Raw genomic sequence first — 27,370 nt, 5'->3', positions numbered from 1 at the left:
GCAGTTGACCTCTCTTAAACAGACACTATAACAGTGGAGGTGGGATTTGGCCCTGGTTGTGGAGAGCTACGGCGCCCTGTGGGGTTCCTTCCATGCAGGCTTGTAAATGACATAATTGTCTCAATCAATCAATCAATCAATCAATCAATCAATATTAACCCAATCTTTTGTCTCTCAGTACAGACAAACTTAATGGACTGGAAGGGGGCTCTCCTCAACCAGGGATGTGGATCACTGCTCTTTAACTCAGACAACTGCTTGTGTTGTGTTGTGTGTGTGTGTGTTGGGCGGTGTGACCAGTCTGCCTGTCTGTCTTCACCTGCCCCTACTTCAGTGTATCAGAGAGGAACTGATTGTGACTGAATTCAGTACTGAAAAAAACATGGATCAGTAGTGCTGTGGTCTTGTTACGACTCTCCTGAACATACAGGCCTTAAAAATAGACCCGTTCTTTAATCTTCTATGTGAAAATCTGGTCACCTTTACATATGTAAAATGCTACTGTATAAACATAGCCATAGTTTCAGAAGTTTTGATGACACTAATTTGGTTTATAGTACCAAGGAAGAAGAAACAGGGCAGGCATGTTAGTATTACACATCATCTTCAAACATTTTCAAACCAAAATCAACTAATGCAAAAGGCACACATATTAAGGACAGTGGGCTTTTGGTTTGCGACTGTCTCCCAGTTCATTAAAAACTTTCCCTGAGTTAAGACAGAGACCGTGTACGGGCAGGAAGACTGATCACAGCTGAAACTGAAACCCCAGTTGCTCTCCTGTTAAAGTAGGCCTGCTCCTTCTGAAGGTTTCATTTTTGGAGATGCAGTGAATGAGTGTACAATGCCGGCTATTGAAGCAAACGTGTCTCAGATCTTACTAATTTCAAATGCTTCAGCATCCAACCTGAATGTTTAGCAGTTATCCAGCAGTTAGCAGTTATTAGCAGTTAGCATGGATAATAATAATAATACACTATTGAGAAGAATCCTGCAGATCAATTGTCAAAAAGTACAAGGACACAACTCTGAGAATCTGCTGTGGCTGGGTGAGAGGCCTGGACCAACTCAAAACTTCACCCTATCTACAAATCACAAGTGGCAAACTTGTACCCACATTTATTGCTAGAAGCCACTTTTTACGACATAAAAATCAAACTATGACTGAGTACATGTGTGTAATTTGCAATGTGCAGGTAAGTTAGTTTGGTTTTGGTCTAGGCCAGTGGTGTATTTTCATAATTTTAAACAGTTTGACAAATCTGATACACTCAAACCTTTTGGTAAGAATTAGGTCTAGGTTAAAGTGAATTTGAAAACCTCTCAAGCTACCTGCCTCGCCTGATTGGATTCAGAAAAAAAACAAATGCTGTTCTAGTTTTAGGTTTCATTGAAGAGGGTTAAAAGAAAAGGACAGCTGACTAATTGAAAGTGATCACACCGAATGCATCTGCCCACACTGCTCAACAGAATTAAGCAATCGAGAGATGAATCAATGAACTTGGGATGAACTTATGTGCTGTGGGTCGCTCCAGTGCATCTAATGCAACGAGCGGCGGGAAAGGAGCAAGCCTGCCAGAGAGACACCAGAGCGGGCAGTCAGACAGTACTGACACAAACCTGGTGAGGGAAGAGACCCTTAACTTTCTGACCTGTGATGTCCTTTGTACCCTGTTTTTTACTGTCAAGGTGGAAGCAGACAATTCCTTATACATCTCCCTTTACTTTCTTTCTTTCACTCTCATTCTTTCTCTCCATCCTGTCAGTTTCTTTCAGCGTTAAAGTCCTCCTAAAGTGCTCCTGCTGCTGTCCCTTCGCTACACCTCCTGCTGTTTGTGTGTTTGTTATTGCTTTGCTCCTGTTTTCGCTGCTAGTTCCTGTAATATTCTGTGCTCCTGCAGACAACGGTTATATTCAGCTACTGCTACTAACACTTCTGCTCAGTAAAAGACATGCAGCCACTACTACTGCAACTGAAACTAATAATAATAATAACAGCACTTCTGCTATCGCTTGAGCTGGATCAGTGAACAACCAGAGAACCGAGATCGATTAAAATGGTCTCCTATGATTGCTATATTATCCCCCTTATGCAAGTGAATCTTGGTTAATGTAGTATAGGTTACTTTTCCAGCTTTAACATGGTCCTACTGTGGGCTCTGTAGCCACTGTGAAAAGAGCCCAGACTGGGCACAGGGGACCGTCCAGGCGTACCCTCCATTTTGCCTTGGCAAAGTTCTTCTCGAACTGGGCGCACACGCCATCTTTCAGGTTCTTCTCGGACGCCCCATTGCCTGCGATCCTGCACGCCACAGGGAGACACGGAGAGAAGGATCAGGACATCGCCTCATGCTTTCAGTTGCCTCCAATGCAGCTAAATCTGTCTAAACCTGTATCTGGTGTTCTCCCTCCCCAGCTCTTTATCCCCCTCTGTATCTCTCCCTTTTCCTCCCTCACACCATCTCTTACTCCTTACATCCTGTATCCCTCTTTATTGTGGTCTCTCTCTGCCCTCCCTCTTCCTGTTCCTCCCTCTCCCTCTCTCCCTATCCCTTTCTTTTCCGCTTTCTATCCTCTTCATCTCCATCTCCCTCTCTCTCCCTTCCTTTCCCTCTTTCCCTCCCTCTCTTCTCCCTCCCCTTCTCCCTATCAATTTTCTCCTTCTTTCTACTGCCCCCGTGCTCCTCTCTCTCTCCATCTCCCTATCCCTCCCCCCCCCTCTCTGTCTCTCTCTCTCTCTCTCTCTCTCTCTCTCTCTGAGACAGCATCCTCACCACTCGTGCCAGAGGGCATCTTGGGCCGTGATTCTCAGCATGGGATCCACTTCCATCAGCCGGCACACCAGCTCTTTGGCTGAACAAAACATGGAGCGAGAGAGAGAGAGAGAGAGAGAGGGAGAGAGGGAGAGGGTGAGAGAGAAACTCAGCCAGTCAGTAGGTGATTAGTCACAGACTGTTTCATTTGATTGTCAATCAGTTTATCTCAGTAGCAAAGAGAGTTCAGTTTGGGTGAGGGCAACAATGTCTTTGAACAATGTCTTCCCCACTTTCAAACTGCTTCTCCTCACTCCACAAAATGCTGCCCCAGCCATTTCTGTTATACATGCAGGCTGAGACCAGACCAAAACTTTGCCCCATCAGCAAATTGCAAATTACAAACTTGTGCCCAAGCACAGGTTTAATTGATTGTCAGGAGCCACTCTCTACTGCTTATACATTAAACAGCTGTTGGGTTCATGTTTGTCATTTTGCAATCTGGTTTGGTTTGTCTTTAATTAAACACTTTCAGGTAATGCAGTTGACATAATAACTGCCCCTCGTAATTGGGGGGTGTTTTCTCCTCTCCCATAAATGTGAAACTGTTTCCATTTTTAACTGGACAGGTTACGGGGACTTTTGGAGAATAGTGACGTGAACTGCACTTTCATTAAGACAAGTGGGGGGAAAAAAATAAATAAAAATAAAACTAGCACAGATAAAATGCAGTACCTCATCGCTATCTCCCTAACTCCCCAGCGCCCCCCGCTGCCCACTTACAGTACCTGCAGGAGAGATGTCGTCCCAGTACGGGGAGTCGAACTCGAACTCCCCCGAGACGATCCGGCAGAAGATGATGCGGTTGTGGAGGTCTGTGTTCTCCTCCTCCGTCTCATCGTAAAAGGGGGGATTCCCTGACAGCCTGAAAGAGAGAGAGAGAAAGAGAGAGAGAGAGAGAGGGAGAGAGAGAGAGGTGTGAGGGCTGGTGAAGAATCACAAAAGCCGGTGCGTTTCCCAGGTGGAGCTGCTCTTCAGTGCTGTCGTTGCTCTGGGATGGAATATGAAGGTGCCCCGTCCCTTCCCCTGTCCCTCTGGCACTCACAGGATGTAGGTGATGACCCCCACTGCCCAGCAGTCCACTGGGCGGCCGTATCGATGGCGGGCTACCACTTCTGGAGCTGAGAGAGAGAGGGAGGGAGAGAGAGAGAGAGAGAGACAATGGAACAGAGATCAGAACATTTGAGTGTCTTGTGCTTTTAACTGCCTGTATCTGTATTCTTGGTAACTAGGCCTGTTTTGACTCCTCTCGCCAACCTGCACTGATGTAACTGTTGCCCTTTTTCCTGCGATTACTTTAACTACGGCTGGAGAACCAAACAATATATTTCACTTGTTCTTTGTTACACTTGACCCCCACTAGGCCTGAACCTGTGCATTTAGATTTCTTGTTCTTACAATAGGACAGTGGATCACAAACTCAGGGTGATTTCTGTTTATTTGATATCCTGTATTTTTCTTATTTTTATAATCACAGAATAAAACAGATTAATGCCAGGTCCTTTCCTTGTGGGTTGGGTTTCGGTTTTGTTTTGGTTCTGCTGGCTGCTGAACCAGATTGGACTGCGATTCTGTGCAGTACATAAATACTGTACCTGTGTGATTTAAATGGCTTTCCAAACAGATATAATGCAGTATAATCTGTGTAAATTGCTTTGGATAAAGTTGTCAGCTAAACCTAATAATAATAATAAGAAGAAGAAGAATCATACCTAGGTATTCGGGAGTTCCGCAGGGCTCAGTGATCGACCCGTTCTCGAAACGCGACAGGTAGAAATCTCGCAACACCACTTTGTTGTGGTTGTTCTGGTTGTAATACATCAAGTTCTCCAACTGGGGGCGCCCAAGGCACACACAAAGAGACAGAGGAGTCCAACAAAACAAAACAACAACAAAAGAAGAAGAAGCTAAAACTGACGTCAGCGCAGGCCTTCACTTCCAACCGCAGATGCTTGTATTGTTATGACATACGCAGTAACCCTGCAATATCAGTAATTTAGCTTCACATTGCAATAAAGAGGTGCTTTATATAGGAACAGTCCCCACAATATAACACTCAACTTTTTCCAAACAATACATTTTTCCAGCTCTAGGTGTGAAATATCTTAATATTTTTTTCTTCCTTTTATTGCTAATGGCTTTATTTTGGATAATTGTATAGAGCTATCCATGTATCGGTTTAGTGCATAGTGTAGCTTCAGTAATAAGCAACCTGCCCAATTGCATACTGGCTTTCACACTGGAGTGTAAGAGCTGCAAAATTCTAATAATAATCAATAATAAATAAATAATAATATTAAAACTACAGTCACCCTCTTGTTATAGTTCTGGATCGTATTCTGAAAGAGCAATCTAAAGTTTAATAAATGAGAAATGCAATTATCTATTTGATTCATTAATATTTGTGTCAATTTCCAACAGACCCCAAAACATAAAACTGTCCTCAGAGTCTGCTTTGCGGTTGCTAAAGAAGTCCTCTCCTGTGTCTGTGGCAGCCTGTGTGCACGCCCTGTCACCCACACTTAGGCCCACCGCCGCGCTACCCTGCATGTCAGCGGATTCACCCCGTGTTTAGACACTGTTGTCGTACTGCTCTTTGATGTCTTGCTCCGCAGCTTTATTCATTGTGATCCAGTATGACTGGCATCGTATCCTTCGCAAACAGACTTGTGTGCTGGAATTATAGTGCTGTTTATAGATTCCAGAATGCACTGTGCTGTGCTCGTAACCCAGCAAGTCAGCTTGGATAAAGACTTTGGACCAAACTAATTTATCATAATCTGGGGTGATTTCAGATTGTTTTCACAAAAGCAAACCGACACACCCAAAGAGCTCAGTCTAGACAACATAAATACAAATCAGTTATTAATGGACACCAAACGAGCAAGATGGGTCGAATGGCCTCCCCTCGTTTGTAAACTTTCTATTGTTCTTATGTTCTAAATATTCAGTTCAATGTTTACGGAATGTGCCTTAAAGCAACTGGCAATTATTTCAAAGTGACTTAAAGGGTTCATTCAAAGTTGATTAAAATAATAATAATATTAATAATAAATGGAATCTACATTTGGAATCTCGTGTAACATTCCTAAGTTACAGAAATTCTATATGATGCCATCCAAACACAGTTCTCAGGCGATCAAGTGTAAAGCAACCTGTCCTGATAAAAATGTATCTCTGTCTGAGTGTGTGTGAGAGTGAGTGATTGTGTGTGTGATTTGGAGACAGAGCGCGGTGTGATTGAGATTGAGAGGGTGATTGAGAGTGAATGTGAGCGAGAGCGAATGACAGTGGGAGTGTGGGAGTGACTGAGTGAGTACGAGAGGAATTGTGAGAGTGATTGAGTGCAAGAGAGGGGGTGAGAGTGGCCGAGTCTGAGCAAACCTTGAGGTTTCTGTGCACGATGTTGAGGGAATGCAGGTAGGCCACGGCCTCCAGGACTTGTCTAATGACATTGGCAGCGTCTCGCTCTGTGTAGTTGCCCTGGTCCAGAATCCAGTCGAACACGTCCCCTCCGGTCGCTCTGAAACACATGAAGGTAGGTGGGCATGTATAGGTGTATTACTGAATCCTGCATAAAAGACATAAGATCAGTTGATGATTCTTTTTGGAAAGAGGAAAATACAACACAAAAAGCCTGCTGTTACATTATTAAGAAACTATCTATCCATCTATCTATCTATTTATCTGTGGGATTACCCCCAAGGACAGAAAACACAGAAAATGAAAGAAAATAAATGCAGTGACAGATATTACAATGGTATTAGCAGTAATAGTGGCAATAGTAGAAGAACTCATGATGTTCCTTTGGCAGTAATAGCACCCGAGGCCACAGTAAAATAGGAAAATAGTAGTATCAATAGTAAATAGTGGTCATAGCAAGAGCTGCAGTACAAATATTAGTACTAACAGCAGAAATAATAGCAGCAGTGATATTACTCAGAGTGCTAGTAGTGAGGGTATATATATATATATATATATATATAGAGAGAGAGAGAGAGAGAGAGAGAGAGAGAGAGAAAGAATAGAGAGAAGAGAAAGGGAGAGGGGGCAAGAGAGAGAGCGAGAGAGAGAGAAGAGAAGGAAGAGAGAAGAGAAAGAGAGAGTGTACTCACAGCTCCTGGATGATGTAGTACTCTTTCCGGGTCTCAAAGGTGTCAATGAGCTGCAGGATATTGGGGTGGTTGACCCTGAAACAGAGACACAAGACACACGAAACATATGCAGACACACAAACACAAACACAACACAAGATCCATGTTAATACCATGAGGCAGCTTCCACCTCACCTCCCTTGTGCCCCTCCAGCGTGCCTCTGCCAGAGCCAACTATCAGCCAACCAAGGTCGAGGCAGATCGAAGGTCTGGGGTCTGGACACTGTGACCCTATATCTCTAGTTAACCCTGATTCTATATCTCATCAGACTTAAATCAGGGGTCAGATTTAACAAAACACATGTGTAGTTTTAGGGGCTTTCAAGTGTTTTGCTTCGGCAACTGGTAGCTACTTGGCACAGTACAGCAGTTGGCCCTAATCCTGGTTCTAGAGATGATCAGTCTAGTGAAGTTTATAGCTCACCATGGCATCATCAGTTTGCAAAGGCAGAGGGCATTAAGTTAATTTTTGATCATTTGATCAGGTAGTTCGATTATGGGAACCGTGTGGCTTGTTTTAAAATGCTGTCATTTTAAAATGCTGTAAGTCAATAGAAGGTCAATGGGCCTTCTTTTAATTTCAATCCAGCTTTCTGGTCTTTGAGGATGTGCCTCAAATGTGCCCACTTAATCCACTACATCTAGGAATAGACCAGCCGTGCATTGGACATGTGGCTGCATGTTTATAGAGTGACCCACAAACCCATTCGATCGGGGAGCTCTCCACCCTTTGGCCAGTTCCCCCGGGTACATTGACCATAGAACTACTTGCACTTAGAACATGGTTTTACTCTCCCTGTACCCTTGTTTTACAGAGGTCTGTTATGGTTTTAACCTTTCCTTTACTACACTTAAACAGTATAAACAGTATTTACTACACTTTCCTTACACTTTACACTTTTCCACAATCTACCATAAACTACAGGCCTGAGAACGATTAATGAGGGTATATCAGGGTATTCCCAGGGTCCAGTCTAGTGAAGCCCAGTGAAAATACGTTGGGTACCAGGGTACAACCATAGTTATCCATGTTAAGAGAGCACAGATCTACCCTATGGTCAATTTACCCGGGGGAACTTGCCTAGGGGCAGGAGCAGGGCTGTGCAGTGCGGTATGGAAGTCTTTACATTTTCAGGATCATGATCTCGTTCTTGGCCGCCTTCCTCACTTTCCTGCCATCTTTCTTGAGGAACTTCTTGCAGATGAACACCTTGTCCGTCTGACGTTCCTTGGCCAGGCACAGCTCGCAGAACTCCTTCCTGTCCGAGGGCAAGAACACCACAGCTGTGACACATGAAGGGACTCTGCAGATCTCCTCCAGTCCTTGGGGGTGGGGGGGCTGCAGTTGTCCTCTGGATTTCTGCCACCACCGTCTCAATGACTTCAGTATTCTAGCTGCCCCCAAACCCCAGCTCCCTAGTTAATGAACTAGCCTGGATAAGCTGATGAAAAAGGGATAGGTTTCATTTCCCTCTAGATGCCAACAGTGTTATTATAGTGCACCATGGGTCAACACACAAACACACAAAACACACAAACACAAGCCAAACGTGTTGCATACAATGTTATCCATGTCTAGTTGATACAATAACTAGACCAGTGTAGTCAGAGAGCGTGGTCTGGTTGCAATGAAAGCCAGAAGACACTGCAAATCCTCCAGGAACTGAGGTGACACTTATAAAAGACACCGCTAGGCAGCGCTGTGCACATGTTCTCCAGAGTGCTCTCCAATACAAGAAACCCACAAACAACAGCTGACATCTTTTAACTGTCAGCACTTTTTTAAATGTAATGAATTAAGTCGCTGTTTTATGTTGCTGACAATTAAATTAAACGTTAAAGGTTTGTTTGTTGAAAAGAAACACTGAATTATAAATTACAGTGTCCTTTATGTCTGGTATTCAATCTCATTCTGACAAACTATCAAGAGAGAGGTACTAGACTGTGTTATTTTAAGAATATATACATGCCTGAGATTGATTTATTATCGATCTATTTATCTATCTATCTATCTATATATAGTTTTTAAAAATGATGAACAGGATTCATTCTTATAGACCAGTACTGTGGTGTATGTGAGGACAGAAACACAGACGCAGTGTTCGGGGCTCTGAGGAGGATGCCGAGCCACTCTAATGTCTCTCTTCCTTTCTTCTGCTGTTTGTGCTTTTGAGAAATTGCACCCAACCGAAGGGTAATTCATGTAAACGTGTTCAATCCCCCCACGCTGCTCAGATGACCGGGCTGTGCTGTGTTTGGTATTTGTTCTGCCAGCCCTGATGGGATTCTTACTGTGTTCTCCTCCTGTTGGCAGCAGAATCGATGGCTCCCTTCATTGCATTATGTAATCTGGGCTAAAGAGACGCAGATCTTCTGCTTTTTTAACCTGAACATATATGGTCCTCTGTGTTATCACATTTATTATTATAATTATTATGATCATTATTATTATTATAGGGCAATAGAGGGCACAAAGATAGCCTCAAAATGACAAGCGCTGGTTTACATTTTTAAATAGTTTTTTGTTTCGTTTCTTATTAAAGACAAGACAAGAAAAGTAATTAAAATGATATTAAGAGGCCTAAATGAACCCTTTACCATCACCCACACTAGGAGGGAGCTACAGTGTTCAGATCAACTCTGTGTCACTTAGCAGTAACAGTGATCACTAATGAGAAATCAATCCAGATGCCAGCAATGTAGATGCCGAGAAGCACCAGCCCTCATATTAAGTAGAAGTGGGGCTTTATTGGTTTTCTTTTTGCTGTTGATCCACCGGCTTTAATACCGGTTTGCCCTTGAGGCTATTTAAACACATCGCTCAGTCGAACAGATGATAAAGCTACACTCTGCAGTCCTATCCACTTATTTTCCACTCCTTGGTTCACATCTTTCCCCGGATGCGATTCAGTTGCAAACAAATTCACTGCGCCTGCTCGATACAAAGAGGTCCCTGTGACTGCCTTGATCATCTGTTTAAATATTCTCTCTCTCTCTCTCTCTCTCTCTCTCTCTCTCTCTCTTGCCTCCCCGTTTCTTTGAACTCCATTCCTGGCGTTTCACACATGAGAATCTGTAGTCAGAACTGAATCTGTTTAACGCCTCTCGAAGTGTTAGATCCTTGGCTGGAGATACAGCACAGCAATCCTGACCTGGTTGTGACTTGGTTGAGATAGTGGCGATATCTTAAATGCTGATTTGTTGTCAGGTTTTGAAACATATTGTTCTATTTTTTGTCAGCTTATAGTTCCCTGTGTAATCTGTAATAACAGGCAGCCAACACTGTGTTGCTTTTCGTTTTTTAAAACTGCTCATAGACTCCTGTGCCAAACTATTTCAGTATATTTTGTAATTTCCCTGTTCACAAGGATCTGTGTCAAGGAGTCCCGATGCGCTGGCCTGTGTGGACATGTCAATGAGGCTGTGCTTGCGATTGGTCAGGTGTGTACTCACGCCCTCAGGATCTGGCCAATCTCATACTTGTCGGTGATCTCTGATAGGCTGTTGTAGTTTCGCCCATCTCGGATGGCCAGGCACCCAAATGGCATGGCGCATTTACCTGCGGAGAGGACAGATGGACAGACGGACAGATACACATGGAGAGGGACAGACGGACACAGAGACACAGGCCCACAGAGAAAGAGAGATAGGGAGAGAGATTAGCGTGACCCTTTCAAACCGCACACTAGGTCAGCAGGTTTGCTACAAAGTGATTTTCCCCCGTCTCACAGTACATCCAGATCCGGCGAACGTCTCTTTCTATGGAGCTCTGGAGCATCTGCGTGCTTTATCAATATGCAAGCATATTCATCTCAACAGGTGTGGGGTGAGCGAGACACGAGGCCCCGGCACAACAGCCCTCTCATACCACGACGAGAGAAGAAAAGAAGAAAGGAAGAAAAGACAAGAGGGTGAGAAGTAGGGAGACGGAGCAGGAGGGAGAGTGACGGGGTTGAGAGTGAGGGGGTGGAAGGAGAAGAGGCGGAGAGGGGGAGGAGGGGGAGTGAAGAAGAGAGAGCTCATAAAAAGAGAGAGAGAGAGAGAGACAGAGAGAGAGAGAGAATGGGGCTTAACTGCATTATCCTAACATCATAATTTCTGGTAGATTAGGTCTACGCTCCAGTCATTAAGTATGCCTTACTCTCTCGCTTTTCCCGTTCACTTCTAAGCACCGAAGTACGCATTAAACGGCACTGATAAGGAAACTGGGACATGAATGACAAACGATGTGCCCCCGCCTGCCCCCCACAATAAAAGCTTCTAGGATTTCAAAACATTCATTATCACCTATTTAAAACAAAGTCTGATTTCCCTGTTCGATTTCTGTGCCTAACTAAACTCCAATAAGTGAATTACCACCAGGCCCAGTTAGAGAGTGACCCAGCCGCCGCAGGATGCGGATACTGATAAGGCAATGACAGGACTGGGCAGCAGCCAGCGTGGAGTAATGGATCTGTGCCAAGGCTGAGGGGGGGTGGTGTCTTATCCATTTCTGTTTCCTGATCCTGCTGCCTTTTAACAGATTTTGTGCCAGTTTCAGACTCTTTTTTTGATACCCTTTTTAATTAGAACGGATGAGAGAGCCGCTAATCCTAATTGTGTTCAATTGCTCTCGCTCCCGAGGTTTAAGGGGAATTTGCACCCACGATGTTGACACGGCGCCTCTGACTTTGTGTGGGTCAGAAGTCATGCGCACCCCCTCTTTCTCAGTTCAGTCCAATGAGCGTAAACCCCCACAGCCTTGCCAATAAAAATTAGGGAAATCTCACTGGACACCTTTTCATGTGAGTTTAAGCCATGCAAAGTCATTATTTTTGCACCCTGACTTGCTTTAATTGTTACTGTATCTGCACTGTTGGTAATAGCATCTGTTATGACTCCACTATACTTGGTAGTGATGCAGGCCTACCTATTCCCAAATCAGCACGTACATGAATTACCCCTAAACAGAGTCATGCGCTGTATTCTGTTCCTGTTGTTGATTTATTTCACACTTATTTGTCTGCGAGTGAGAACATGCAGGGTCTTGCTCTCTTGCAAGATCTTTATTCTTCTTCCTTTCCAGTAAACTCTAACTCCTCCCACAGTTCTGGCCCTGCACATGCCAAACATCTTACAGCCACTCAACATGACATCTAGTACATTTCTTTAAACGCATATGATCAATACTGATTGGTTTATAAACAAATATTTATAGCCAATCAGAAGTCAATCAAGCATCTCTTAGCCAATCATCAGTGATGATTTACAGCAGTTCCAGCAGATGCCTTTATATTTAAATATGATTAAATAGCAAATACAACCTGATCTCTAAAATAAGCTGATCTCTGAATAAACGAATTTGCATCACTGTCCTAAAGCCACACATATTATTATTATTATTATAAGCAAGATCATTGTCCAGCAAACTCTTTTTGTCACATGATTATTAATTATTCACGTGATTATAATAATAAAATAATAATAATAATAATACATTATCACAGAACAGAATTGTTTCAATGGAAATGTGTGAATATGTTCATCAATTCTGTAAGTACCTGCTGTGGCTGCCCCCTCAGTAAAAGACTTCTGCTTCCACTACTAATCAAAATGGTATAGATTTGAAAAAAATAATTTCACAAGTGTGGAATGAATTCTCTAACCATCTGACATGTAATCTCCTTTCTTTATATAATCCAAATCCCCTCCCCTCCCCCCCTGCTCCCTGGCCCCACCACCACCACCAGTATAATCCCAATCATTACATAATTTGGTATGCTTGAAAAATAGAAGAAGAAGGTCTGCAGAGAAAAAAAAATTGAGTGAGATGAGAGACAGAGGAGAGGTTGAGGTAAAATATAGGTAAGGTCAGTGTGAGAAAAAAGGCCACATGTCTCAGTCTGTTTTTATCTTTCCATTTCTCTTTCTCTGCCAGTTTTCTAAGCATTTAGAAAACTCTCCGGCAGCGGGATTTGGACACCAAATTGATCTGAGACGCATATCTCACCGCCTGACATTTCCAACCTGGATTTATACTGCAGAATCAGATCTCTTCGCATCATCTCTGTTGGCCTCTTTCAACCACCCAAGTTGCTTTTTCATTTAGTTTTCTGAGTTTCTTGTCTTTGCAACATTTGGACTAGTCTCAACAGTCATCATTCGCTTGGTCTGTATCGCCAATTTGCACCAACGCATTCATTCCATGCGATCGCCTGAATCGGAGGTGACGTCAGCTCAATCGCCTGATGGTCGTATTGGTATCGGTTTGAAACCAAGCCTTGCACAGGCGCCCGAACTACAAATTCAGGATACAGTAGAGAACTATTACAATCATCGCCAAGACAGCAGAACTACAGTATCAGATTAAATCACTAGCAGTGCAGTGCAGTGTGCTTGAACAGCCCCCATGTGAAAAGGTTTACCATATGCAACGCTCCCTGCAGGGTTTACATTTCTACTCTCTTGGCTGTAGTATAGTTGCCGAAGCTATACTGAGTAGTGAGGGAGCAGTGCGGTAACACCTGCCCCTTTTCAGCGGATTGATTTTTTCTCTCAGTACAAACAAACACACAGACAAAAGATGGTCTTGCTGTTTGCTTGTGTTAAGAGTCAGCAGCCTTCTCCTTTCTCAGTCTCTCATACACCAACGCTCAGAGCCATTGCTCCCATCCATTCAGGCACTCCAGCTGGGGCAATTATACAGACCCCTGGTGCGTCGCCCCTGCTGTTGCGATTGACTCCGATTGCCACAAGAATCTCTGGCCGATGAATTATACATAGGACAGAAACCCGCCCTGGAAGATGAGAGAAGCTCAGCGCCACAGAGGGAGGCGCCGTTCTCTCCAGACAGCTTCACCTTTCCACCTCTCTCCACAAATTATTAAAAAATAAACTAAGCACACGAGTAGGCCTAATCGATGCCCTCTAAAACAGAAAAGCTTTTGCCTTTTTAATTGACATCTTTCAGCCCCCCACAACCGAGCAATGATCTCACTATACACTACACTCAAAGATGCAGGAGGGTTACATGCCCAACCAAGTTCAGGGGGTGTGATGTCACGGTCACAGGCTCCTATTTCACACTACAAGACTTTACACTGTGGTAATGTATAAAAAGCAAGCTACTAGTTCCAAACTCAGCATATTAGATGAAGCCCTGTATCTGTGCATTACTAGCTGTTCCTCACATCATACATTCCCCCCACAATTCCTGACTGCTTCAGATACTGTCCCCAAAGCTGAGCTGAAAGTCTCTCAGCCTTCTTGTTTGATTCAGCGACAAGTCGCGGGGAAAGCTTTGGACAGCGTCTGCCGGAATTCAAGCGTAAAACAAAATTAAAAAATTAAAATTAAAAAAAGAAGGAAGACAAAAATACAATGGTTATTTCTCTGAAGCATTCAATTAAAAAATAAATGTGACCGAGCTGTCAGTCAATCATTCTGTCAGTCTTCTTGTTTTCTCTCTCTCTCAGTGTTTCAGAGTGAATCCTCAAAGGACTTTAAATAGATACAAACATTTTCCGGAACACAACATAACAATATAAAAATTCACAAAAGGAACGAGACATGAACACAAGGTTAATTGAACAAAGCTACCCTTGTCGAATGCACTAAAATCAGCAAGAGAAGTCTGAGATGCAGCTAAGATAGACATCCACAAATCATCCAAATGGCACACTTACAAATAACAATAATGTATTTTTTTTGTACATACTTCTCAACTCCAAGACTAAAGTCTACAGCCTCCCCAGCCTAGAAAGAAACAGTGTTGATGATAAAGTGGAGCTAAACAATAAACATCTATTAAGATATATGAATCACAGCAAGACAATGGCTGAGTGTGTGCGCGAGTGTCCGTCTTGCCGAATGCGGTGCTTTAACTGACAATTTTAAATGGGTACGGCTGAATCACAACTGTGCTGATACACAGGCACGTTTTCTCTATTTCTGTCCAGATGGGCCGGATGTATATTTTAAGGAACCGTGTTGCTATCCAAGACCCACTGTTGCCATGCTGCGGGCTCTTAGAACGCACTCCAAGTGGCACACAGACACAAAAACATTCTCATCATTTATTGGTATCATTATGTTTTTAATTCCACGTTTTCAAATATAATTAACGTGGATGTCAGCACTGAGTAAAGCACCTCAGATTTACTGAGAGCAGTACGGCAAGCCCACCTGAACAAAAAGGATAAGGACGGGTCTATACCACACGGCTGTGGTAGCTGAACATGACGTGAAAATGTTAAACCCAAGCAGTTTCAGATGGGGTGGGGGGGATTGGGGGTGTGGGGGTGGTGGGGTGTAGATTACTTCCAGGCGTATTTACATATATATAAAAAGAAAAGTTTAATTTCAACTCCCATTCAAATCAACAAGTCTACTCAATCCATGCCCTGCTGGGATCAATTCACACAAGTGATTGGGAAGCAAAAATATTCAAAATTGGATGTTTTGTGGCTAATGAGGAAAATTCCTCCTGGAGAGCGCTCGTGTGTTCGATTACACAAGTCTGTCCTCTAGAGATGGGCAAACGGCCCAGATTATATGGCCATGTTTTGGCACTAAGCTGAATGTGTGAAAGGGCCCGATCGATAGCTAATGGTCAGGCAATATTGACCACTTTTTAATGGTGTGGGAACTGTGACAAGTGTCTCCTTCTTCCTCTCTGTGGCCGAGTCAAGATCGTTAACGCTGACAGGTTGACTGTCTCCATCTCTGTCCTCCCTCCTCCCTCCTTTCTCTGTGATCTCTGATCCTTCTCAGACTGTCTGTCTGTCTGTCTCTTGCTTTTCTTTTCTGGACACCATCGCCCCTACAATCAGTCAGTAACTGACAACTCCAAAGTGGAACAGAAAAGGGGACAGTGCGAGGGGCGATAGTGCAGAAGAAACAAGAGCATCCGGCTCAGGCCGGCATGGTGTACAGGACAGAAAATGGCACTCAGTGTCTCTTTGGCCACTTTCCAGGCAGGCAGAGAGACAGTGGCACACCGATCCATCCCTAGAGATGCAGAGAAAGGTTACATCTGACGACACCAGCAGGAGGGGAAACAAATTTTGTTTTTTTGTGTTGCTTTTTAATGAGATGAGGATAAAATAAAATACAGGAACTGCAAGCCGTCTGACAGGAGATCCCAATGTCCCAGGAAGTGTATTAGGAGCTGGCTGTCTGCCCACATTGGATTTATGTACAGTACAACCACACAGCCAGTACATTACGAACTGCCTGTCTCAGCTTTAGTATTTATAGGTATGCTTCTCTGTTTGCCTGTTTTATTAGGAACAGAACTGGCTGTGGATGCAGCCCTAGTCCTGCAGAGCCCCCTGTCTGACAGATTTAATGTGTGTCTTCGATCAGGGGCTAGATATCCCATCACTAATGACTTAATGGGCGCATTTACAAGCAAAACTGGTGATTTTCTGGACAGCAGCGTACTGCCACACTACGCAGCATCAGAGGGATGTTCTTACAGCTGTAGCCCGTATGTGTACTACTCTAACTACCCGCCATGCCAAGATTTATACCTATCAGGTTTCTTTTGCTTGAACACACTGCGAAAATTGGGAGGAATTCAGGCAAATGGTGCAGTATTCCCCTGGGCACCTATCGAACGGTTGGTATAGCATAGTCAAACCATGTTAAAAGTGCAAAAACCCTACAGTGAATTTACCAAGGTCAACTTGCAGAAGGGAATAGTTAAATTTCTCCCAAACAGATCATTATGAGAGGGGGAAGAAACATGTCAGGTTCTTAATTTAGAGTCTTGCTTTGTTTTGTTTTTTTTGTTTTTTTTTTAGTCTAGGCTGGTTTTGTCACCCGGTAATATATTTCTCAGGGAGACAGGGCTGCAGAGAGGTTTTGACAAGGAACAGCCCAGGCTGTCTTGGCCTGTATTTATGACTTAGGCTGTGGGGACCGAGAGAGTGAGAGCAGGAAGGGGGCGTTTCGGGGAGGGGGGGCTCGTTTGATGGTTGATGTCCTATTCATCACCGAGGCTCCAGCTTTGCTCCTCCAGTGAGCTTCGGCTAAAGCATTGCATTCCCCACAGAGGCTAGCAGAGCGCGATCGCTCACAAGTCAAGCCTGTACTGCAATCAATTAGTGCAGCATTTCTGCTACTGTTGGGGACCCAGACATAGAAACCGCTACCAACTCTGAAGATAGCTTATTTAATTGGCAGCAAAGTGTGACACAGACACCTGAGATAGACAGGAACCGCTACCAAAGTTACTCTGTGTTTCTGAGAAAGGTCACATCCACCTTCTGAAAGTCCTGCCCGGTGGGGATAGAGAACCTGTGGGTGCTCAACAACGTCTGAGATCAGCCTTAGAGTCTAAGACAGTGCGGCACCTCCATTTAGAAATAAATCAATTTGGTGACTATCCATGAAGTCCGAGGGGGTTTCTGGGCGTGGTCAGATTGTCGTACAGTATCTGATTGGTAAAAGTTGATGTCTGACTAGATGTGCTGTGTGTATGAGAGTGTGTGTGTGTGCATATGCGTGTGTGTATGCTGCGCATGTGTGATGAAATCAACGAATAAACATGGCTGAAGAAGTTGCAGTCTGAGTGAATACCTTACACCTGCTTCCATAACCTTAGGTTCTACCGCAATCCTCGCTTCCCCGTTGATCTTGAATTCTATCTCCGTTAAAGACTGAATTTGAGTTATTCGTGCCGTCATTAACCCAGTCTGTGTCGCCCAATTTATTCCAGCCTCTCTGCTTTGATGTTTTTGTCCAGGGCAGCAATGTTCCCGTGTCACTCAACGGCAAAAAAAAAAAAACGTTTTTCCAATTGGGGTCCTACGAGGCTATGGTATAATTGGAACATTATTTCGATTCTGCACAATCAAAGCCTTTTTGATATCGTCCCCATGCTGTCTAGCTGAAGTAATGCTTTGTGCAGGTCCAGACACTCATTTGCCATTTGTAACACTGATACTCCTGCTACCTGTATGTAGCACATTGCCACCGTCTCCATTGAAATTTGTTAACCGGATGTCAGCTGAGCCCTAAGCGGTTGAAGTCTTTCTCTATTTTCCCTTGCTCTTGCCTTTTCTCCAATTGTTACAGGAGTCTATAGGAGTGAAAAAATACAAGGCCATCCACCATTAAAGTGGCCCTGCTTGTGTATAATGATTTTCGTCAGCAGCAGGAGTCTTTTGAAAGGAGGAGTGGGGGAAGAAAGGCTCATTTCCTCAAGGGGGGTAAAGGGCTGATAAATTAATTATCTGTGTAAAACGGCAAACCAAATCCCGGGCGGCATGCTACGCCAAAACAAGAGAATGCAAATGTGGGTTCTGACATTGCAAAAGAGTGTGAACAGGCCTGCAGGGGGGAAGAGAGGAGAACTGATTTCTCTCTCTTCTTTTTTCATTAGGATTCTGGGAACGAGAGAAGAGAGGGGGAAAATAAGGCAGACGTTAGTGTTTAAAAAATAAAAATCTGTTCTCTACCAGTTAAAAACTGGAAAGCTCCTCAAACAGGTTTATAGATATGCAAACGGTCATCAAGAGGAGGAATGAAACCGTGGCCCTGGTTGTCTCTGTTTGCTCACCTAACCTGCCCCCGTCACCGCCATTGCATTTTAACAAGCGCGCTTCCACCGATCCGATTGTGACTCAGAAGTGTAGGAGTCTCTCCAGGCATTTGCTTGAGACACAACTAGCCACATACAGAGATAATTGTGTTTGTATGGATCACATACACACACACACTCCCCCCTACATACTACTGAAGGAATGCACAATTAGAGAAGAAGGCTTGTGCATGGCTGTGTTCGTTAGTATTGTATGGATTTAACAGAGGGTTCAACCCTGGTACAATTGGTGGGACAATTCCCGATGCGCTCGCCAGGGGGCAGACCTCACACAACCCTGCAGAGACCTGTGATAATATGATAACACGCCCTGGTTAATAGGTTGTGCTTTCACGCTGGTTTCTCCTGGCCTTTTTCAAAGCGAAGATCTGATTCACTCTTCACTTTGTTCTCCTGTGCTCCTGCCCATGCCTGCCCTGTGCTGCTCAGCATCACGGATCAGAGGGAGAGCTGGGGCTTCAGATGCCATTCCTGTACCAGAGTTGGGCTCAATTCCACCTTTTCAGTTCCAATTCCCCTTTTCAGACCCATTCCAATTCCAGTTTGCCTTTGCAATTGACATCGGCTCTTCAGGAATTGGAACTGAATTGAGGGAAAAAAAATGCACCATGCTCATGAAGTGTGACCCGTTTACTGTCCAGTCTAAGAGGTGGGAAAATGTGTACCAAGGCAGATTTAAAAAGATGGACCTCGAGACGTAGGGCAGGCAGTATTGTCTAGGCACAGATCCCCACATGAAAGCAAGCACATTCCAGATATTGCTTTTAAGCAGGCACACTCAGCAGCATGTGAGTGAGAACCGACAAAAGAGCAAGGTATTCTTTTTTGTGTTTTGTTTGTTTTTATCATGGGCGTTAATATTGCCCGGCAGATTAATTGAGAACACAAAGGGAAGAGAAAGCAAAGAAAACACAGGCGGATATTAAACTCCTTCACTACTTTTTCAAGGCTACAACTTGTTTATATGAGCACATACAGTGAAGATAGCTATTGAGAATGAGCCCTTAGCACCGTAAATCTCCACAGCCCTGTCACTAATCCAATAATACAGTAACAAAGGGCCCTATATATTCCTCTGCTGCACTTTTTGATGTAGCTCTGCTGGAAACATGACAGCGAGACTCAGTTCGGTATAGTCTGTGCAGAATATGCTGGTGTTTAACCACAGCGCAGGATCTCCACGGTGCCGTGTTCTCCTCTCATCTGCTCGACTGTCTAGTGAAATGAAGAATTTGGGGTTTTATTATTACTCACAATAAAGGCGTAAATCATACGAGCTGACCCATACGCTCCACACTTTTTCCTGCTGGCATTGAGGCTATTTCCTGATAGATGTAGCCAAAACGTTCAGCCGTGCACTGTCAGTGAGTGACAGGAAGTTGTGACTCAAATGTTCCACCCAAATCCATCACTAGAGCCGTAGAAGTGTTCAAATATATTGTAGCGATCTGGGACGGTGCACTTGGAGGGACTGCCATGTTTGTTAGGGAGTGTGGTTAGTGAAGTATATGATATGCATATGATATAATGCTATTTTAAAAGTAATTTTAAGTACATAGTATATAATAAAATCAGGAAAAGGCAGTAGAAAGCAGATATTAAAAACAATATTTACATGTTAAATTGTAGTAATCAGTAGTTTTAATGATATTTGAAATTAAGCATGTTGTCAAAGAGTGAGACATGAGTTGGGGGAACCGGTCACATGGGGCAAACTGATATATAGGAGGTGCCCCGGTCCCCGCATGGCAGAAGTAATTAAGAAATAGCATAGATACTTTGGTCAGCTCTGCTAAAGATTTGGTTGTGAATAAATTGTTACATTTTACTCAAATCGCCTCTACTATTATTTGTTTCTAGCAAAAAACCTAAAATGCTACAATATATAGGCATATATGTATGTGTGTGTGTGTTTATCTTTACAGTCTTTTATGCATGCTCTTAGTTTTATGGGTTTATAGCCTGGTATATATTGCAGACTATGGAGTGTCTAGATGATTGGATGTAATGAGCTTTGGGATATAAAGGAAATGTTTGAAATGATTTTGTGCAATCAATGCGCCTTTAGAGGAGCTGCTCCTTGCCCCCAGCACACACGTGGGTATCATCTTTATTTCTCCTGCACTGGAGAAAAATGGTAAAGGTGAGCGTAGGTGATTAACAGTTCCCCATTCCAATTTATAAAACCAATGGTCGCCCCAATCAATCAATCAATCAATCAACCAATAAATATATATTCATTCATATATTGACGTGATTGCCTTTTTTTACACTCAAAAAGAGACAGCTGCACACTATTGCAGCAAACTGGGAAAATCTAAATAAACACACCAATACATAAATAATGATTTACTGACTGATGAAACGCCAACAATGGGCCAACCGCGCTGGCTTATCTGGGTCATCCCCTTGAGAAGTTGTTGCCGCAGTTATTAGACTTTCAAATGAGCGCAGCAGCTTCTGGAGCAGGTCTCATTAAAACGCTACCTTAGGCGCTCACTATGCATTGTTCTGCACAAGCCGCACTCTGCCAGCAAGGTGATAATGTACAGTCAATGTTTGCCAAATAGTCCCGATTTGATAAGTGGAGGCAGAACCACCCCTTGGAAAGGCGAGCCCTCTGTCCAGCCATCCTGATGTCTGTGTGTGTGTGAGGGGGGGGGGGTGGTTGACCACTTCCACTTTTTCCAGTTCCACACACACAGCGCATTCGGATTTCTCCTTCATTTAAAACAATAAGACCCTTCTGATTCATCAATGGGATTGATTGGTGTATTTGTTCTACGTCCAATTTGCGTGATTTCCTCTCAATCGATATCAACCCCATCCGGGCCCTCCAGTCACTATCTGTAATTGGCTTAGTCTGTTAGTTATTCCCCCACTATTTCTGTAGCCCATTCTGCCCTGCTGGTTTTTGTTCCAACTGAGCTCTCAGTTGCTTAATTGAACCCTTAAATGAGCTAATAGTTCAATTAAAGGTTCAATTCAATAATTTAGCACTCAGTTGCAATGAAAACCAGCAGGGCAGGGGGGCTCCAGGACATGGGAGCCACTGAATTGTTTAATGAAATCACGGATACCTCACAGTGACCAAGAGAGGTGAAATCTTACCCAGACAACAAACTCAGTGCTGACACAGAAGCACTTGGATTAATTAACAGTAACCAATCGGTTGGGCTAAAATAGTAATTAGCCTATTGAAATGTACACCTGGAAGGAGTTTGATACAGAGCTATCCATCTGTTAGAGCAGCGATCCAGTCAATCAGCTTTCTGTTTTTTGTATTTATTCATTCTTTTTTCCCACTGGAGTGGTAACAGGATCATTCACAGTGTCAAATGTGTGTGGAATCTCTTTGAAGGATGTTTATTTTTAACCATGGCAGAAATAAATGTGGACAGTTGTCCTCTCCTGTTCCTCCCAAACTCACTATAGGACTGCTCCTGAGATGGCTTGGGATGGCCCATACATTTGAGATTTGCATTTACCCACAAAGGTGTGTGTCCCTGATAGCCTTCTCTCCACCTCACCCCCTCTCCTCAGCTTTGAAAAGCTCATGGAGGGGCTATATATTTTTATTTCATTTTCTTGCAGTTGGTTAGGAAGATATATTATCTGAACCCAACCCCCCAGGGTAGGGCAGGCTCAGGAATCCTTCAAAGATACTGTTCTAGGAGGTTTAAAGATCAATAATCAAATTGCGCCCAGTTGCCAGAGAGAGTGGGGAATTTATGAAGTAAGAATTAACACTCGCTGAGCAGGAAACCTTGGCTTAATATACACGCTGGGCTCCAATGAATGGGAGGCAATAACCACACGCCATTACTTCTATAACACCAAAGACATAAAACGCTCCTTGACATTTCATTTGGTTTTTCTTTTTTGTAAAGATTCCCATTTGTGCTGTTCATTAAAAAATATAGCACCCTGCTTTAAATGCCCCCCTCCAGTATCTGAAGACACTTAGTGTGCACATGACAGGATTGTGCATAATGTATTGCATAATGTATAATATATATGTAATATTTCATGGAAGGTTAGTCGATGCAGTAGTAGTATTTAGCTTAGGAATAGTATGCATCAGTACAATACACTTTACCATGTTTTTACTAATGTACACCACTCTTTACTATATTAAAAAAAGAGAATAGTATTATCACATGCAGACAAACACATCACCGTAAAGTTCCCTCACACTTCACCATTATCCTCGATGTAACCAGCATTATTTTACATATGTGATTCATAAGCACCTCATCAACATCAACACCATGAAAAAGACAAAAAACGCTTTTACTTCAGCTGTGAAGCTCATGGTGAAATCAATAGCTGGCTGCCAGTCATTATCTGGACAAATCAGTGTCCAGGGTTTATTGGAGGGCAGCAGCCGGGCTTTGATAGAGGTGTGAGGGACTCTGTAATGAACTTCCATGGGCGTCCCTTGGTCTGAAGTGCGGAGGGTCCAATCGGATACAGAGGTAGGTTGGTCGTTACAGGACAATCTCAAAGCTGTCAGTTTTCCAGAAGCTCCAAACCTCAAAACCTTCTCTACCACTTACACATAACTTTATGTTTCATTTGCTGAAGGGACCTTCTCCCACAGCCGTGCTTTCACATTTGCACCTCGCTGGATAGACACACCATGAATATCTTGCGTGTGTGTTTGTGTTTTTACCATAATGTACAACTGTGTCAAACTCAAAGCTTACAGGAGGACGTTATGTAAGACATACCAAAAAGTATATATATGTATTTATAGAGATATGGAGATATGGGCTATATTTGTAGGTGGTAGAGAACTGAAACGTGAAATGTGTAGGGGTATTTTCAGCACAACCGTTTTAAGCAGAGATTGCGAGTTCGCTTGATGTGCTGACTGCGCTACATTTGTTCTCGCCCCGGGCAAATCTCAGCACAATGCGGGGGGTCTCCCTGTATTGTGTGCACACATGGAAACCTCTGCCGAAGCCTCGTTTTAACAGGTCTGCTAGACCTCTACACATCATCCAGCTATAGTATACGTCTACCTACTGATCCTTTTACTCGCCAGGGCAACGCCACAGTCCCCAGGTACCAGGGAGACGGGACAGACTTCAAAAGATGCCCTGAAAGACTTCAGTGTGCCAAGGAAGGCATTAACCCTGATGAACATGAGTACTTAATTACTGAATAGCTCAACCTACATATTAGAACATACATACATTTATTATTAATCATCACAATAATAATAATAATAATAATAATAATAATAATAATAATAATAATAATATCAGGAGATAAACTGCACACACTAAGTAAATTAGACAAGTATACGCAATGATAGACATATGCTACCCACCTATATTTATATTGACAGACAATAGTAGCCTACTCGATTTTTGCCTTTCAGTTTAAATTTTGGCTATTTGAAAATCCCGTCCTGTCACAGTGTCCCAATGATGACGGAACCGTACAGCCACCCTATGATTGGTATATTGCATGACTTGTTCCAGATCTCTTCCTCTGTGGCGCATGATGCCACATCCGGTGCGATGGCTGACCTGCCTGCCCTCTATCACTCTCGCTCTCTGGCAGCGCTCGCCGCCGTCTACAGGAGCCGCTGACTGGAATGAATTAAGGCCGAAGATAAAATTAGATAAATTCCTTTAAGAGAGAGCTTGCAGTCGCGGGCCCTAACTGATATTTGCTGCCCATACTGAGCTTGAGGTATGTTTTATGACTGATTGTATTGCCTCCCCTGCAGTGACCTCGCTCTCACGCACACGCACACACACGCCAAGGTCCATCCGCATTTTCTCTTTAAGTAGCCTGTATTCAGTATGCTGTTAACAGGAGATATCTTGTACGTTGTGAAGTGGTCAAGCCCGTAATGGTTCCACTAAAAAAAAACAAAAAAAAAACACAGGGTCCTATCCTGCAGAGATCTCCAAGCTTTGATCGTAAGCCAAAGTGTCAAAGCTAACACTTTCTCAGTTGGGAAGAGCCATACTGGGGTGCTCATATAACGATCACATTTTGGAATCACAGTAAATCAGCAATGAAATAGAGGAGAAGTCTACACAACCGGCACACCCCTTTGTAATAACCTCCATCTGAGCCGATCTGTAGCAGGAAACATCTTCGGATTGTCGGAAAGCATTCCTCCCCACACACTCACACGGACACACACTCACACTGAAGTTGGCAGTGCAAAGAACGGATCATTCCATCAGAGGGGTGGGGGGGAAGTTGAGAGTAATAATAACATTATTCAAGAGGTTTCTCTGGTCCCACCATTAACAGCTTTGTCTTCTGACAATCCAGATTTCAGGCTCATCATGCAATCATTTTTATTTATGAGCACACTTGACAGCCAGGAACACGGCAGCCAGGAGCCAGGAAGAAGAGCAAAGATGCAGAGGAAAACCGGATTCAAATCTCAGAAAATAATTATGTAACAAATCGCGCGTGAAAATTTCACTGAATGCATGGGGATGCAAAAAAAAGCAATGGTTTGGGATTTGTGGCAGGTTCACAACAGGACAAGCATGGGCCACTACGTCTCTTGGAGGAGTTAATAGTCTGGTGATCTGCTTGGGCAGGAAGATAAATTCTAGCTCTCCATGAAAGGGATTATTTAAAATCGGAGTTTCCAAATAAATAAATAAATACAATTCTTCAGCAGGAGAGGCTGCGAAAGCAATACCCGCTAATAATGGGAATTGATGGCAGCAGTTGTGTGTCTGTGCGCGAACCCTCGGGGACCTCATTAAGTTGGTGTCAGAGAGGCGCGCACACAATTAGAGAGATAGAGCACAAGAGAGAGAGGCACATTTACTTATTTCCGAGTGTGTGCGTATGTATGTCCGTGTGTGTGTGTGTGTGCGCGTAAACCGTCAGCATTCACAAAACGCTGCTAGAGGACTTAAATTACATAATTCCTCGAAACCTATAGGCTACGTAAGTGGTGAGGGGCTTGTTGATTTGCAGATAAAAACCCTGCACATTTATTATGTTATTCTCATTCAGCTGAAGTGTGCATCTGCAAAAGCAGACATAACCACCTGAAGACGAAAGTCGGACACTGAGGTTAAAGAACTAAAATCTTCCTCATGACACCCCCGTTTTAGTCTGATGAGCAAAACTGCGCTATGTACAGTATTCCACATGATATCCCAGTATCCCCTAGACGTAATCAGCCGGTGGTCTGCAGTGCTATACATAAGCATCCAGATTGTCCACTTGGGGTCTCCAGTAAGTCTACATGCAAACAACACCGAAACTAAGAGGTTGAAGTTTGGGAGGGTGTCAGGTCAGGCAGTCCAAAAGTAATCCACTCCCCATATTTTAATTTAACTAATCCATGCTATTTCCTCTGCAGGCTCAAACATTCTCAACAATTCTGAAAAGATAGGATTGTTGAGGAGGAGTAGAATAGAATTGCAGAATAGTGTTGATTTCAATGAAGAATGTCAATATATACTATACACACACAGAGAGATTATATATGTTTAAAAACAAAGACACATTAAACAGCATTCTTGATTGACCTGTCCAAGCAGATGGCCGGGGGGGGGGGGGATATCACTCTCCTACATGAAAGCTGGCATAGCACCTCACGCAAGTTACGCAACACTGAAATCTGATTGGGCCACAGCATACATGTTTTGTATCGCAAACAACTGGGCTTGAACCAGCTTGATACGATAGCGGTGCCATTCCTGCAAAATCCCAGCCCAGCAGGCCTGATGGTTCTGGAGAAGAAGTTGCTGGAAGTTGCATCAGTTAACTGAAGTCCAGACCTATTTTTTTAGGAAGAAAGGGGAGGCTATCTTGTCTTAAAGTGAAATTGAGATAAATGTTGAAACTGCAGCACATATCTAAGCAGGCCTTTAGGACATGATCTCGCTGGAAGTGCACTAATCCTGTAAGCTAAAGGGCTCATAATGCTATTGGCAATGTATATATCCAGCAGGGGTTTAAAATCCTAATGCTGTGAGCTTGAATCCTGGCCATGTGATGCTCTGAAAAGGAACACACACAAAGCATTAAGAGACCCACAATGGCTTTCATTGCTCAGATTTTCTTTTTCTCTGAAATGTGATAAACAAATTCCCCTTATTAAAACGGCTCAGAACGCATCTCTCTCTGCCCTTAATTGCCGCGGGCTATATGAGTCGCAGGGGGCAGTTCCTTGCCATACGGGCTCGGCAGAAGTGAACAAATTGCTCGTTATTATCAGCAAGAATGCGCTGACTGCCCTTGTTACAGGATCCTCCCCGCAGATGAAGTTGACGAAAAGGCAGAAGACGTTTTTTAACTGAGCAGAAAGTGCAGTAGATTCTACGCTGTGGTTGGGTTTGCAGTGCACTGAGGGACTCTAATGAAAATGGCTTTGAAATGTATTACAAAAGTGCTGGGTAGACCAAAGAGGGGACTGGGCTGGGCTGTATGAATGACATACCCTGGATCTGAACCAAAGAAATCCTTCCTCCCGTTACGGAAGGGAGATTTCCTTCCGTATGAGCCTGGACACAAAGTCCCATTTTTTATGATTTCTTCCCCCCAGTGTACCTTTAGTCAATCCAAGCAAGAAGGATCAATGCATCAGGATTATGCCGTGGCCATAGTTGGTCCCCAGACATACTTTAAAAGGCAAGAGACTCTTAGGTGGTCTGTTTAAAAGACACAAACAGGCTGACTATTGATCAGCAAAGCAAGAGGCTTTTTTCTCCCCTGTTCCCCAGGTAGTTTAGATTTGCCCACTCAGGCAGAGATCTGCCATCACCAAAGCCCTGGCAGGCTGCTTCTGCTCAAAGGCAAGGGAACCGGTTTGT

General features: G+C 43.6%; 1 protein-coding gene across 2 annotated transcripts in view; it reads right to left on the bottom strand.

The window, feature by feature from the left end:
* Positions 1-27,370, bottom strand: part of camkvl (CaM kinase-like vesicle-associated, like) — a 52,581-nt gene that overhangs the window by 5,638 nt on the left and 19,573 nt on the right. For both annotated transcript variants that reach the window (XM_066709969.1, XM_066709970.1), the window contains exons 2-10: positions 10,421-10,526; positions 8,095-8,226; positions 6,929-7,003; positions 6,198-6,336; positions 4,526-4,646; positions 3,859-3,934; positions 3,542-3,678; positions 2,775-2,853; positions 2,215-2,302 (exon numbers count right to left, since the gene is read on the bottom strand). In XM_066709969.1, coding sequence (XP_066566066.1) covers positions 2,215-2,302; positions 2,775-2,853; positions 3,542-3,678; positions 3,859-3,934; positions 4,526-4,646; positions 6,198-6,336; positions 6,929-7,003; positions 8,095-8,226; positions 10,421-10,515 — 942 coding nt within the window. In that variant the 5' untranslated portion in view covers positions 10,516-10,526. The remainder of the gene's footprint in view (positions 1-2,214; positions 2,303-2,774; positions 2,854-3,541; positions 3,679-3,858; positions 3,935-4,525; positions 4,647-6,197; positions 6,337-6,928; positions 7,004-8,094; positions 8,227-10,420; positions 10,527-27,370) is intronic.

The sequence above is a fragment of the Amia ocellicauda genome, chromosome 7, assembly GCF_036373705.1.
Source record: "Amia ocellicauda isolate fAmiCal2 chromosome 7, fAmiCal2.hap1, whole genome shotgun sequence".
Taxonomy (NCBI): Eukaryota; Metazoa; Chordata; class Actinopteri; order Amiiformes; family Amiidae; genus Amia; species Amia ocellicauda.
This window is presented reverse-complemented; position numbering and strand designations above follow the sequence as displayed.